This window comes from Spodoptera frugiperda, chromosome 12 (genome assembly GCF_023101765.2).
Source record: "Spodoptera frugiperda isolate SF20-4 chromosome 12, AGI-APGP_CSIRO_Sfru_2.0, whole genome shotgun sequence".
Taxonomy (NCBI): domain Eukaryota; kingdom Metazoa; phylum Arthropoda; class Insecta; order Lepidoptera; family Noctuidae; genus Spodoptera; species Spodoptera frugiperda.
Window position 1 is genome coordinate 7227168 of NC_064223.1, and position 15875 is coordinate 7243042.

At 38.5% G+C, this 15875-nt stretch overlaps 1 protein-coding gene across 1 annotated transcript in view; it reads right to left on the minus strand.

The window, feature by feature from the left end:
• Nucleotides 1-1156: 1156 nt before the first annotated feature.
• LOC118262269 (uncharacterized) overlaps nt 1157-15875 on the minus strand; it is a 31086-nt gene continuing 16367 nt past the window's right edge. The window contains exons 15-38 of the mRNA XM_035573468.2: nt 12487-12712; nt 11022-11153; nt 9845-10049; nt 9291-9516; nt 8980-9077; nt 8670-8867; nt 8467-8593; nt 8019-8332; nt 7769-7933; nt 7374-7511; nt 6690-6857; nt 6252-6359; nt 5664-5902; nt 5488-5540; nt 5149-5358; nt 4323-4553; nt 4067-4173; nt 3810-3933; nt 3350-3523; nt 2800-2927; nt 2472-2594; nt 2125-2247; nt 1748-1908; nt 1157-1515 (exon numbers count right to left, since the gene is read on the minus strand). Coding sequence (XP_035429361.2) covers nt 1245-1515; nt 1748-1908; nt 2125-2247; nt 2472-2594; nt 2800-2927; nt 3350-3523; nt 3810-3933; nt 4067-4173; nt 4323-4553; nt 5149-5358; nt 5488-5540; nt 5664-5902; nt 6252-6359; nt 6690-6857; nt 7374-7511; nt 7769-7933; nt 8019-8332; nt 8467-8593; nt 8670-8867; nt 8980-9077; nt 9291-9516; nt 9845-10049; nt 11022-11153; nt 12487-12712 — 4049 coding nt within the window. The 3' untranslated portion in view covers nt 1157-1244. The remainder of the gene's footprint in view (nt 1516-1747; nt 1909-2124; nt 2248-2471; nt 2595-2799; nt 2928-3349; nt 3524-3809; nt 3934-4066; nt 4174-4322; nt 4554-5148; nt 5359-5487; nt 5541-5663; nt 5903-6251; nt 6360-6689; nt 6858-7373; nt 7512-7768; nt 7934-8018; nt 8333-8466; nt 8594-8669; nt 8868-8979; nt 9078-9290; nt 9517-9844; nt 10050-11021; nt 11154-12486; nt 12713-15875) is intronic.

Consider the following 15875-nt stretch of genomic DNA (forward strand, 5'->3'; position numbering starts at 1 on the left):
TGTAAAAATGAATTAATAAAAATTTACTCATTCGTTCAAGCTTGAGTTGATTTAACGCCTACGGCATGGATCACAGTACTGGCACTGGTAGAGTGCCCACGATAGGTAGAGGATGACCATGACGAGCATAGCTGCAATGTATGCCACTTTAGGGTTCTTGAACAGGGAGTTGTCGCAGCAAGGGTTTGGGCCATCGCAGCAACCCATGATTGGAACTCAAACAACTTAAATGTATTATCAATCCATACTGTTGTGAAAAGATGTGTGTAAGTACTATTTTTCAGACGGAAATTGTTAGAAATGTTACGGTTACATTTTAACTGACTCTTTCTGAATGACTATTATGACATTTGTCAACATTGTACAGAGTATAAACGCATCTTATGAAAAGTTTTTATGATTTTTTAAGATCATAGATCTTCGGCTTGGCACTGAAATCCTTCATACTTCACGCGGTTGAGTCTATGCATAGGTAGCAATGCAGGAAAAATGTAAATTGGGTAGGTATTTCCCCTATGTTTATTATACTCTTTGGGTAGGTACCGGTACTATGTTACGTAGCATGAAATAATGTTACTTTACTTCAAATTCTATACAACGATCGACGTTTCGAATTCACTTATCGTGGTCACGACATTAGAAACACAACACAACAACGGTGTAACGTGAAAGTTTAAGTTGGGAATATTGTTAGAATAGCTTTGATCATACTCCGAGATTCGATTTCGCTGTGAAACTAAGAAGCAGTAAAAAGAAACGACTTTCGGTAATTGTGTAACAGTTAATGTAGGTAAAGCCAGGTAGCATAACGTTATATAGGTATAGAACAGGAGCAAAGTTTAGCTCCTGCGTACCTGAGCCAGAGAAAGTTAGATTGTATTTACAAAACAGCTTCAGCCGAGAGCAGCTTGCGCCCGGGGTTAAATACTTCCTCACCTGCTAATGTATTTGGAACTGCCATTCATTATGTACATGGAAATATAGCGAACCACGTATACGTTCCTACTAACCTACTTACTTAATTGACGATTAATACTTTCAAGGAGTTTCTTAAATGGTTTATGTGAATAGGGAATTAAGTACAATCTTAATTCTCACGTTGATCCATAGGAGTAAAACACCAATTTCACCAGGGATATTTTGCAATGAAAAACAGTTTTGTCATTGTATAAAAATAAATAAATTTACTTAGCTAACTATATTACAACTATATCTATTACAAACTAAAAATTTATTATTCGTTACTAAGCGGTTTTGGAATCACTTTCATATTTTGTTTTGGCTACTTCGAACAAGATTCTGGACATGTTGTCGCCTGTTTCTTTCACCATTGAGGAGAACTTGCTGTTGGGGTTGGACAGCAAGATGTAGGGGTGGTCGAACTCCGCGGCCACTCCCTGGTCCATGACTAGTACTCGATCTGAATCCATAATGGTGTTCAGTCGATGCGCGATCGTGAGCACGGTGCACGTTGCAAATTGTTTACGAATTGTTTTCTGGATCAAAGCATCCGTCCTGAAATAAATAAATTATTGTAATGAGTTTAATATCTAGAAATTATAACTTAATCAAAACGAGCTTATATTTGTTTGAATGATTCAATCGTTGTAATGTCTCTGTTAAGAATGTGACAATAAAATTATAAAATCTAGCAGTGATTTTACTAGGACTGGGCAATATTTGAGATACTAGGCTTAATTTGTATGTATAACATGTTTCGTGACATAAAATCAATATTTAGACTTACTGAGGATCGACGTTAGCGGTAGCTTCGTCCATGATGAGAATTTTATTTGAGCGGAGGATGGCGCGCGCCAGGCACACCAGCTGACGTTGTCCCATTGAGAAGTTGGTGCCGCCTTCCGACACTTTGTAATCGAGGGCTGGTATACTCTCCTTTAGTTCCACCTTTAATGATATAATTTAGTAATTAGTTTACTTCACACACAGGCAGGAAAGTTTCTCTTCAATTGTTCACTTAGGGTAACATTTCAAAATAGATGACACAAAGGGTCATATCGTATTCCCTTGTATAGTTACATTATCATTGAGCTTGATTTGTATCACAATAGAAAATAAAATATGGACTTTAAGCCATCACTAAAATTAATGTTAGCATCGTACCTGTTCCAATGCTCTCCAAATATCTTCATCGTTGTAGTTGTCGAATGGGTCCAGATTGTAACGCAGCGAGGCAGAGAACAACACTGGCTCTTGCGGAATTATTGATATTTTTGATCTCAAAAGCTGCAAACATAAAAAGTTAGCACTGCATTAATGTTCCAAATTAAGCCATGGATTCGAAACCTGTTTTTTTATTATCGCTTTAGTCTAAATTAGCGATGTAATAATTAAAAACTGCAAATATCGTATACAAAATATGTGTATGTACCTACACATAAAGTAATCCAAAGGAGAAAGTGCAATTAAGTACGTAGTTTAAAGAATTTACAGATAACATGATTCCTCACCTTCTTGGCAATTCCTTGAGTATCGAGGCCATCAATTTTGATGCTGCCTGTAATGTCGCTGAGCCGGAACAGAGCTGATATCAACGAGGACTTGCCAGCACCAGTTCTACCAACTACTCCGACCTGTACGATAAATATTGTTCATTAAATATACATAATTAATGTTCTATTTTCTTAATGTATTTTAAGAAGTGAAAAGAAACAAAGATCCAACCATTTCGAATACGGTCGTTTTAGACAATTTAATTTTCAAAAATAACCATTAGAACAGTAGGTATTATTAAGTAGTTTAAAAGTTTATATAAGACATAGTATTACGTGGTATTACCTTCCATCCACTCTTGATTGCAAAGTTCAGGTCCTTCAGTACAGGTGGGTCGTCAGGAGAATACTTGAGGTACACGTTTGAGAACGTCACCTCTCCAGCACTTGGCCAGTCCTTTGGTGGCGTTGTCGCTGTAATCATAAACTCAATTAGTAAAAGAAACTATATACACATAATAATTACATAGTTTATTCCGCACGTTTCGATATTTTTTTTAAACGTTGCCCCACATTAGGATTTTCTCCTGTACCATGGGTGCGTTTACAAACATACAAGTTCACATACACATAACACCCAGACCCGAAACAACAATTTGTGGATGACACAAAGAATTGCTCCGTGCGGGAATCGAACCCGCTACACGTTGCACGGCTGACAGTTGCCCAGCCTCCACAACAACAGTGTTGTCAGTCATTTATTTAGGTACTATTTTACATAAGTCAAAAGCAACAGGTATCTATAAACAAACAATTCTCCAACCCAAAGAAGTCTCTAATAATATGCAATGCCAATTTCTACCTCAAAATAAGTTAGTAATAAAAGTATCTCTTACGTCCAGTCTCCATGTTTTCTTCGGTAGGTAGCTTGGTGTACTCCAGGACCCTCTCGACGGCTGTCATCTGTCCCAAGAAGTCGGCAGTGAACTTGGCGGCCATTTGCAACATCATGGTCAGCACCATGGACTGACTGACGGCCAGACCGACGCTACCCACTGGTATCAGCTCACCTGCGAGAAGAATCAGATATACTCATTATTAATCTGTCTACAATATCTAAATCTAAAGTCCACCATTTATTAAATAACTTGACGATTAATATGCTATTAGCAACTTTATTATCAAATCAAAATAGGTTATTATTTCAATTAATGTCATTTCAGTCTAGAAATCACATAATAACATGTGTTCAGTCACATTAACCCTAAAACCCTTTAATTAATCTTTTTCAACTACTAGTACTACTTAATATGATAACACCATTCATTATAAGAATATTCGTAAAGAATCACTTACCGAAATCACCAAGAATGAAGATGGACATGATAATTCCGAGGTAGATTAAACAGAGGGTGTCCAGGTACAGACCGAATGCGGTTGAACCACCCAAAAACGTGTAGAAAGCGCTAGTATGGAGATTCTGAAAAAATATTAATACTATTAAGAAAACTAGTACATCACTGACCCAAAATCATAACTCATTCTTAGATAATTTCAAAGGAATTTAACCGAATAAGTGGTCATTAAGAATTTAACATAATGGAAATGCTCACCTGTGCATCATCAAATGAGTTTAGAAGTCGGTCCTGAGAGTTGGAACTTCTTATGGTGGAGAGTCCAGAGATAGTAGAGTTGATCATTCCAAACACTGGACTCTTTGCTGGAAATTAAGAGATAAATATAGTTAATTTTGAAAAAAAATAAATGTATATAAATGAAAATAAATCTTACCAGCGACAATGAAAGCACAAGTAATAAAAAATTTTTAACATACGAAGAACTACTCGTTTGTAAATATGGAATACTTACTTGTTCCTTCCAATCGTTTCACAGCTTGAGCGGCATTAATGTACCACTTCAATAGGAATACAAATATAAACATCAACACTGTGGTGGGTATCAACGTCCATGGTAAGGCTATCGCGTTCAGCACAAGGACACTGGCTAGAGACAGGTACATCTGAACAGTCTCCAACATGCTTCGCGGCAACAGCTCATCCATTGCACCCATATCTTTTGAGAATCTGTTCAAGACACGACCTGTGAGACAAAAACATTTTTATGAGTATTTGTTACAATATAGACCCCATACAACGTAAGCAAATACCACGTCTATTTTTGCCTAAAGCGGCATTCTTTTCTGACATAATCATTTCAAGTGAACATTGACAAAAGATTATGGTATTATTTTCATTACTTAGTTAAGTGCTTTAAGATTTTTTAAGTTGAAAAGCATTAGATATTTTACTTGTGCAGTGTAATAACCTTCGTTATTTGGCCTCTGCATTCATTGGGCACTGCAATCGCTTTGCATAAAAGTTAAGACTCAATGACAGTAAGGTTGGCGTATCGCCAGGTATCATTACTGCTAATTAGGTACGTATACCTCTGCCACTTAAGCAATTGTAGATACTTAAAACTATAATGCTGGCTTAGTTACTGTTTAAATGGAATGGAGAGATGCTATAAAAATGTGTATCTTAAAATTATTTCTACTTGCAGTTTATCTTATTTTTAGTTTTATAAACAATTCCCTATTTAAAATTTTTATCCGTCAGATGTCAGTCGTTAACAAATTGCTTAACCTACAAACGTTAAAAGAGCAAAGTTCAATAGACTATTGATTTGCACTTACCCGATGGATTGGTATCGAAAAATCTCATTACAGCCACTATCAATTTCTCGTAAATGGTGTTATGAAGATTTTCCGAAGCTCGCATAGTCATCACTACGAAGGAAAGTATTCTGACTTGCGTCAATATTATAATGGCTAGTACTACACTGCCGTGCACAATGAGGTACTGTCCCGTGGTTAACAGACCAACTTGAGTGTTCAATTCAGGATCTGAAACATAATACACAAATAAGTTGCAATATTGTAACAAACAAATTATTTATTGCATTAGTAATTTGTAATCTTTAGAAGTAGAGAATAAGAATCTAATAGGTTGTGACACAATAAAATTATAATTACTTGGACTTTCTCCTTCGGGTAGAGTTTGTATGTATCCATCCACCTGGTTAGTCCTGAAATCAGATTATTTCAATTAGAACAAAGAAAAACTAATTATATTTTTCATTTATACTCGTATTATATAAGACTTTTTTTAAATGAGGTTTTATGAAAAGATTTACGAAGAAGCTTCTTACCAGAAACTAAGCCAGTAGTCGGTAGTGGTGGCAGCACCCTGCGTGATCACCAACACGAGGAATGCCATTACCACCATGCACCAGGAGTTGACTGACTTCATGTACCTCCCAAGCACATCCCACTTCAGACTGCCCGACTGTCTCTCTTCGGCCTCCAATACTTGAACCTTCTCCTCACCTTCCTCATCGTCACTCTTGACTGACATCTTTGATATTCCTCGCATCATTGCTGGCCGTTCCTTAAAATATACAAAGAAAATCAATATTAGCTAAAGCACAGGTCAAACAAAAGGCCTTCAATTACTGCAACGAAATAGATTCGTTCTCAGTCCCAAGGTTGAACTGTTACCTCGGGCATGCAGACTGTACGCTACATAATAAATAAGTATTCCGTAATGGGAAATATTCTAATTTTAAAATACCTGTATGTATGTGTTTGTTAGGTAAAATACGAACGTTTATTTTATTTGTTTGTGTGTTCGAAGCTTGTTCAGCGATGTAGACAAGATAATGTTGAAAGCTGTTTTCTGGCAAACGTTCAAGTTTACAGTCGAATTGGAGTATAGCTGGTATTAAGCGAGCACTTACTTTTTTGTCAGTGTCAGAGCCTTCACTAGCTTGGTCAGAGAGCAGCATCGAGAATTCCGTTCCAGTTTTCATTAGTTCATCATACGAGCCCATATTTTCGACGGAACCCTGTGGATATAATTATCATACCTATACATTTTCTTATTTATACGTCAGAATAAATTACTTATGCTGTTTACCTACGTAGAAGGGTTTGGTAAAGATTTAAGTCACTATGGAGCCTTTTTAGTACATAACAATATACGTAGAATTTCCTTATGAGTGAAACATTACGAGTCATTATTCTTATTTCTAATTCCACTAATAATATTTGTCATTGAAACGAGCCGCGTAAGAATGACTCGTGTTTTAGATAATAGTGTTTTTACAGGTATTGAAAAGATAAGTTTAATAAATTAAATTGTTCGCTTATCTTATGTTTGTAGGAGTCAGACTTACCTCGTTTAGGACTACAATAAAGTCTGCAGCTTTAAGGTAGTGAATTTGATGGGTGACCAGGATGCATGTCTTGCCGCTGAGGTATCCTTTGATGCAACCGTCGAATAGTTGCCTGCCGACGTTTGCGTCTACAGCCGATAGAGGATCGTCAAGCAAGTAAATGTCAGCCTGTAACAAATCGCCTAGAATTAGATAAAAATGCTTTGTAAACTCGACTGATCTGTAGATGTGCATTGTGCCTAGTATGAATAATAGGGATAAGCTTTTGCATCTTCTAGCAAAATGCGGTTTCATATCCATCTAATTTAAGACAAATGATTTTAAAGCATATCCTTGTTTTATTATGATATTAAGGTTGCCTTTTTGCGCGTGTTTCAACGATTCTGTTATTATTAAATCAAAGATTAACCTTATCAGCTAAATACCCACTCCATACTATTGAAGGAGATAGCGCAATGTTCTTGTAAGATTACTATATAGCAATTGCATATCTTCTTGGTAACTATCCGGCATCACAGCGAATATGATTTGATTTACAAAACAACAAGAATTCAACCCTAAGATCGACTGGTAGAGAATGCCATACAACGTTAAGTTCGCCTTATGTACCACTATTTAATTGTATTGTGTACATTAAAGATTAAATAAATAAGTAAGTACACGTGTTTATGTACTGATACTCACCTCGCGGTAGACAGCTCTGGCTAAATTGATCCTGGCCCTCTGACCACCAGACAGTGACACACCTCGCTCCCCAACCAGAGACAAGTCACCGTACGGGAACTGCTTAAAGTCTGGCAGTAATGAGCAGACTTTACAAACCTACGCAAAATGAAAAAATACATGAAAAATACACCGTGCCTGCTGGCTTCCATTGCTGTGAATTATATATCAGCGGGAAAATTGACTCTTGCCATAAAATGTTAATGGCCTTCATACAATTTTCGCCTGGCTGTTGCATGGCGAAATTTTTATACTTTACAGTTCAGGGAAGCCGTTGCCTACATTATATTATACTACTGCAGTTATTTGAAACACCATACATTCAACAACAACAAAAAAGATTTGTTAAAACTTGCCTCTTTATATTTGGCGACATTATATTCCAAACCAAACAGAATGTTCTCCCGCACGGTCGCAGGGAACAGCCAAGGCTCCTGACTAGCGTAGGATACGGTACCAGATATGCTGAGGTTGCCACTAGTCACTGGCAACTCTCTCAAAAGGAGCTGAAGAAGAGAGGTCTGAAACCGAGGAAATAAATTAAATACCTTGTGAAGAAAATAAATAAATAAATGAGACCATTTTGACTTAGGTATCGAGCATTACCTTTCCTGATCCCACAGGTCCAATAACAGCGCATAGTTTATTTTTGCGAACACGTAAAGATATATTCTTGAGTGTCATCTCTTTGTTATCATTGAGGTCCGCCCATGTTGCATTAACTTTGTTAAGTTGCACAGGATAGTCGGCCATGTTAGGTTCATCCTGCATGGGTCTGGCAATATTCGCTTCGGTGGGTGAGTATTTTGTTGGCAATACAATGCCAGTTTCGAGGCCTCCCTCTTTCTTGGAATTGTTGAACAATTTACTTCCAGCACCATTCACCACTTTTGGTGTAATTTGAATGTCTGAACGCTCGTCTGTTAACAAAAATACAATATTTATAATACCAATAGAACAATGACAATCTCAAGTTTCATGTCGGAATAAAAACTAATCTCGTACTGGTGTAAATCAAAAGTATATACTTAATATAAGAAAAAGTAATATTTACCCAAAAGGAGGAATCCCTGAATACGTTCCAAGGATATCAACATCTCAGAGAAACTTGCAAACGCCATCGGTAAAATAAGGGTAACGTTCATTGTGATAATACCGAAGTACTGTTGGATGGGATAAATCTGGAAACAAGAACACCCCGTTAAAAATATACCAACACTTTCAAAGAACAACAGTCGAATAATGCCAATGACTTACCAGAGTGGCACTAATCATGTTTCCAGTCAGCGCTAGAGTCAGCACAGTCAGAAACATAACACTTCGCTCAGTGAACAACATGAACCCGAGGAACATACTCCTGATGAAGATGGATTTCCTAAGAGCACTCATTTCATACGCACGAGCTGCCTTCACCACCAATTGGAAGGGTTTCTCCCAAGCGTACATTTTGATGACCTGAAATTAACATAATTCTTCATTATACTCTACATAAGCCATCTCCTTATAAGTATGCACTTTCGTTGAGAAGTAGTAGTCAATACAATAATGTTCCAAACCCCTAACTTACCTGTATACCGTTGATAATTTCACTCATAAGCTTAATTCTTTTGTCAGTCCTCTTAGCTGTCATCCGTCTCACAACACCCGTGAGTTTAGTTAGACCAGCTGCAATCCAAATCAGATAATTGTATAAGAGGTCATATATTTTTTGTAGTAGTTTTAACTAAGTGAATAAAACTCTTTTTCATTTCAAAAAAAAAAAACTCATACACATTTTAAACTCTAAATAATTAGATAGTACCTAACAACTTAGAAGAAGAAGGAGAAGATTCAGGGCAGTAATTAAATTACACAAATTGAGTCATAACTATCTAGTACCTTGAAGTGGCATGATTAATATAATCACTCCAAAGAGACCGACATATGGCGCCCACCCAGCAGCATCGTACACGAAGTACAGGACAACTCCGACTTGCAGCGGCACCACCCACAGGTAGTGTAGGAACATGAACGCATAGTCAAACCTTGCGACATCGTTGGACAGCAAGTTCACTAGCTTTCCACCAGCGACATCGCCCACTGACACTTGACTCATGCGGAGCAACTGTAACCAATGATACGACTGGTAGAATCAATCTGGACAGAACATTATGATGTGCTGAGGGCTTAGAACGAGTTTATTTAAAGTTTCACGAGATCGAAACGAGAGCACGTTCAGCGCTCTGATTGGTTGGTTAATTTGCACCGGCCAATCAAAGCGCCGAACACGCTCTCGTTTCGTTTTCATTCAACATTAAGCAAACTCGTACTAAGGGTACTGATCAAACACTAATGTCTTTACTTACCTACATCACTCATGTAACAAATATGTAATCAATGTCTAAGTACATAATCAAGTAAACGATGTAATAATATACTTCTTAATCCCTCACCTTTCTAAATAAGAGTGAAGAGGCGGCGATTTTGACTTTCATACTGAACCGCATGACGAACAAGTTGTTGTGGTGTGTGCACATCATGGTGATGAAGTTGATCCCCAGCATAGCCAGGGCATAGAGACCAGCATCCTGCTGCGACATCTCGCTGTCCACCGACCAGTAGGACAGGAGCTGAGAGAACAGCAATGGCTGAGCTGTCCTGTTAACGTATAATTATGACGTTGTTACTTTATACAGTACCATTATTCATTTATTAACTAAGATAAATAAAATAATTCTTTGATAAATAAATAATTCTTCGATATATAAAAAAAACAAAGACCTTTTTTTACATCTGCTTATATCATCAGGGAAGGCGAGTAAAAATTAATTTACAAATAGGTTCACGTATTTATAATAACTAAATGAATTTTCAGCCTGCTTACTGATAGTATTTAATCAGGGAAATACTATTGTGATCTGGCCCGCTACTGAGCCCGATACGACATGAATTTTACAATTCACTGAGAAAAAAATATTTTATACTTAATTCCTATTATTATCTAAAGAGAAACAACAGCAAATTATTCATAGGTTCACATTATCCTGCGTATTGTGAATAAGGATGAATTATATGTGACCAAAATATATGTACCTAGTTACAATATTACCAAATTACATTTTCGTCTAGTATCTTATCAAGTTTATAGATATTTTATATAATTAGACATGTATGAAAGTATTTCGTTAAGACCTGCGTTCCGTTATTATTGTTATTATTGCACTATCGAAGAGATCAAAATACTGTTATCTCTCTGATATGAAGGATATGTAACTATATACACGGTTTCGTCATGGACAATACAATACAAACACAATCGACACATTTGTAATACAAAAGCCTACACATATTTATTTATAAGCCTACATATACTTATTCGAGTAATTAAACAATTTAACATTTTATATTTGTCGATGTATTTTCGAAGTGATGGTATATTGTACCTTACCTATCTTTCGATATAAGAAACAAGGTGTCGTCCAATTCAAATAACGAATATAGACTTCATAATTTATACTCGTATGCTCTGTGAAACAACTAACCTAACCTAACCTTGTTTTTCTAAGCTTTCCTAGCCAAAGAAGCGATACAGTTTAGGGTAGCCGGTATCTCTTAAAACAATGTGTTTACCTTAATCCAGAAATGAGCAGCACGAAGATAGCTCCCGGCATGTATTGCAGCCAGTAAGCGCGGCGCATCGCTTTCCATAACGAAGGATCTCGGTCTTCTCTCTCAGCAATTGCTACCTCCTCGAACCAATATCTATAGAATTGAGAGATGGACAATATTATAAAAAAATACCATGAGTACTTACATTACAAAATGTTGTTTATATCATCAAACAAGAACTTCTAAATGTTTTGTAGCATGAATTTGAATAAATATTAAAATCTGTTTAAACTACGAAATGACTTCAATTTAATCATATTCCATGAAAACCTTTACAGCACTTCTCAAATATTATTACTTTACAGCGAATTTTCACAAGAAAATAAAGTTAACTATTCCTGGAAATCGTATTAGGTAGGAGTACATCGCTAAAGTAAACACGAACAGATTAAATTTTTTCAACGTGCTACGAATTCTTATTTCCTGAGTTATTTCTTATAAATATCGCGAAGGTATTACGAAGCTTTTAACTAATTTATAAAGTCTTACAAAGGCAAAGAGAGACGAATGAAATATCTTTCCCTGCACTCTCGTTATCGTATGAAAACACGTGCTTAGTTAAATTACGACGACAGACAAAGATTATCTTATATAGTATTGTTATTTAGGTACAATTTATGGTCACTGTAACTATTTAGTACAAGATTTAATAGTAGAAGATTCAATCAAAAGTCTAAAATCAATTACTTCGTTCATGAAGCATACTAATCTATGTAGTGCATATCAACAGTTCGTCAATCTATACAATACATACATTAGATTACTTGATGCAAAAGCAATTTCCTACGCATCTTAAATCTATCTACTCATTGCGTTTGATACATCAACGACATAAACGCACAGAAGCCAAAGTCCAAGTTACGATAGCCCAAAGTCCATTTCTCCTTAATTTTACGCTGAATGTAAAAATATCACGTTGTCGAATCATTCCATAATATATAAAACATGTTGTACTTGATTAGTATATCGATAAAAACAATGGACTTACAAATGGCAGGTTAGATAAATACATTATCAACTGACAGAAATTAAATCACTACTAGGTAATTTATTTCATAAAATTGTGATTATAACGCAGTTATCCTATATCATTCTATTTTAGTAGCCACATTAAATTTAACCATGGTAACTTTCCTACTAGGCAGTTTATCCTGTAGGAAGTACGAAAAGACGCACAAAGAATAGTCTGCACAAACATTATATTACATAGTGCAGCCGCTCTATACAAATATTTGTGCAGATGAAGGGACGAATCAATGAATGGAGACAAACACGGCATGTGCACGGAACGGTATCGATTCAATGGACAGTAAGAACCGTTTCATGTCAAAACGTATTCTGCGTAGCCGTAGGTACACGGAACCTTCAAAATGACAAATAATAATTTTCTTATTTAAATATTATACTGAATTAAACAATAACTTACCTTTCAAAATATTCTCCTTGTCTTTCAGAATTGAATTTTTTACTCGGAACAATTAAATCGTCTTCTTCTACATCACGCTTGTTGCCAGTAATGAGCACAGGGAATATCCACCAAACGAATATACGTGACAATATATTTGGTTTCTTTCTTACTCTCTCCTTTGGTTCGCCCACAGCCGTGCCATTTGACGCGGTATTTTTATTAGATTTGTCCATCATGAATTTATATTAATTAAATATTACACTAACACTTTATCCTACAACTATACATTTGCACAATTACTTTAAATTAATTTTTATATTAACATTGCTACAGTAACGTTGGTTTAATGAGCGCTGTTACGGCAAACTAAATATTAAATAGTCCTGCCATCCGACTAGGTGTCTAATCGTGAGCTATATAAATGATAACAATCATAAAGATATACAAATACACGGCAGTTATCACCTTTTAATACCTAAATTATGAATGATAATCGAGTGTTTATCGCAGTGATTAGCCTAAATAAGAATAATGGGACTGCGCAAGCCAGCTGTAGGAATCAATTACATTCTTGGTTTAACGAATAAATGTAGACTACATACTCGTATTCTTTGAAATAATTATTTTTGTGAACGCTGCTACAGTTATGTTTAAAATATGGTGATAACATAATCATGTAAATATTTAAGGACGTCATATTACGTACTCGGTGTTTATGTATGAAGAAAAACTGTGATCTTAAGTAATTACATTGTTTTAAAAATATTGTGTGCTGTATTTACACATCGGCGTTTTCTGCACACAATCCTTATCTAATTCGTGCAGAGAGAACGACAGTTAATTACGTGAATTAAAAGAAGTTACGCAACTATTGAAGGCCTAACTTGGGGCATGCATTTTTTATTTAGTTATGTAGATATTATTTCTAGTAGTAGTTTGATTACCTTGCAGAATACAGGATATTCAATAAAATCTTTATTTATCTTTTCGAATTTCCTTAAAACTGTTGGATGTTTGCATAGCGCATAAACATTACTATTACCGTCCAATAGTATGTACTTCACCTTCTATCATTGAATTTTTTTTTTTTTTTTTTTTTTTATATTGAATGGGCCGACGTTTGGCCGCTATCTCGCCTGATGGTAAGTGATGATGCGGCCTACGGTGGAGCACGTCTGCCCATAAGCAACCTATTCACTCGGGCTTTGAAGACACCCAGGTTGTACCCATCAGGAAACACAGACTCCGGCAAGGAGTTCCACTCCCTAGCAGTTCGCACAAAGAAGCTTGAAGCGAAGCGTTTCGTGCGAGTGGGTGGGATATCCACCATGAAACGGTGACGCCTCGCCGATTGTCTTGTGGCTCGTTGATGGAAAGGACTAGGGGGAATCAAGTTGTGCAGTTCCCCTGCACACTCTCCGAAATGTATCCGGTAAAAAACGGAAAGGCTTGCGACCTTGCGCCTGTGTTCAAGGCTTTGAAGCCGGGCCTCCACAAGCGCATCATCATTGATGAGCTTCTTGGCACGCCTTTCAATGCGCTCGAGCGCATCCAACTGGTGTCTAGCCGAGCCGTCCCAAAGGTGAGAACAGTACTCCATACATGACCGAACCTGCGCCTGGTACAGGCTCAGTAGTTGTTTCGGTGTGAAGTACCGTCTCACCTTCGAGAGGATACCCAACTTCCTACCAGCCAGATGCGCCTTCGACTCTATATAAGAACCGAAGTTTAGCGTTGGCGATAGAGTTACGCCCAGAAGCTCAAGATGATCCGATATTGGAACGGATACATTTCGGAAAGTAGGAGCCAGCGGAAATTGACTCCGTTTGGCAGAGAAGAGACACGCCTGGGTTTTGGTAGCGTTGAACCTGACCAAGTTGGCGTCACCCCAATCGGAGACCGCCTTCAAGGACGAGTTCAACCGTTCGACCATTGATTCTCTTAGAGACTGGATCTGTGTTCCGCTAGTCCGCGCATCGGACACATACCTTTCAACAACTGTGCTGTCATCCGCATACCCAAAGATACCGGGCTTAAGCAGGTCGTTGATGTGCAGCAAAAAGAGCGTTGCTGAAAGTACTGACCCCTGAGGGACTCCGGCGTTGATGCCAAATTGGTCAGACGAGCAGCCATCGATGACTACTCGAATTGACCGATCCGTCAGGAAGTCTGCAATCCATCTGCACAGATCAGCGGGAAGTCCATACGCAGGAAGCTTGCCGATAAGACTGTCGTGCCATACCCTGTCAAAGGCCTTAGATATATCGAGCGAGACAGCTAATGCTTCCCCGTGCTTCTCGATGGCCTCGCTCCAAATGTGAGTGGCATACGCAAGAAGGTCCCCAGTAGATCGGTTGCGGCGAAACCCATACTGCCGATCGCTGAGGAGGTCGTTACCTTCAAGGTATGCCATGAGCCTGTTGTTAAGCACACGTTCCATACTCTTGCAGAGTATGGACGTGACCGAGATAGGTCGGTAATTATTGGGGTCGGCACGACTACCTTTTTGGGCACAGGCTGCACGTTGGCCAGCTTCCATGCAACCGGCACTTGACCCGTCTCTAAGGAAAGGCGGAACAGACGTGTCAGGATTGGAGACAACTCAGGCGCACAGGTTTTTAAAACCACGGCTGGGATTCCGTCGGGTCCACTGGCCTTATTCACGTCGAGATTACGCAACGTCTTATATACCTCCTTCTGTCGGATGCGAATTTTCGACATTTTTGTCTCGCAAACGTTATGTAGAGAAGGAGGCATAGCGCCACCAGTATCAAGACGTGAAGACTCCGCAAATAGGGAAGCAAACAAGTTCGCTTTCTCTACTGCGGTGTGAGCCAGCGTCCCGTCAGGCCCCAGGAGAGGCGGAAGTGAGGGGCGGCAGAAGTTCGATTCAACCGCCCTGGCTAGGGACCAGAACGCTTTACTCCCCGCTGGGTAGGAAGCCAGTTTGTTCCCTATTCGGCAAAAGTGGTTGAACCGAGCCATCCGCAGTGCCTTTTTGCATGACTTGGCAGCCCGGTTGAAGGCTCTCTTCTTCTGAGGAGTGTCGCCAGCCTTACGGCGCCTGGCATCCGCCCATGCCAAGTATGCCGCATGCTTTCGCGCCTCAGCACGTCCGCAGTCGGCACCAAACCATGGACGAGTGCCACCGGAAGATGCTGCGTCCGAGAATGGGATGTAGTATTCCATGCCCTGACGCAGCACCCCCGCTACGGCATCCGCACAAGCTGACGGGTCACTGGATGAGAAGCAAACAGGCCGCCAAGGATAGGATGCAAAGAAAGATCGCATCCCATCCCAATCTGCTGACTTGTACCGCCACATCCGCCGAGATCCCCTGGGACTAGGATCCTGCGGCGAGTGTGCGGATACAGATTTCACCAGACAGTGGTCAGAACTACCCAGGG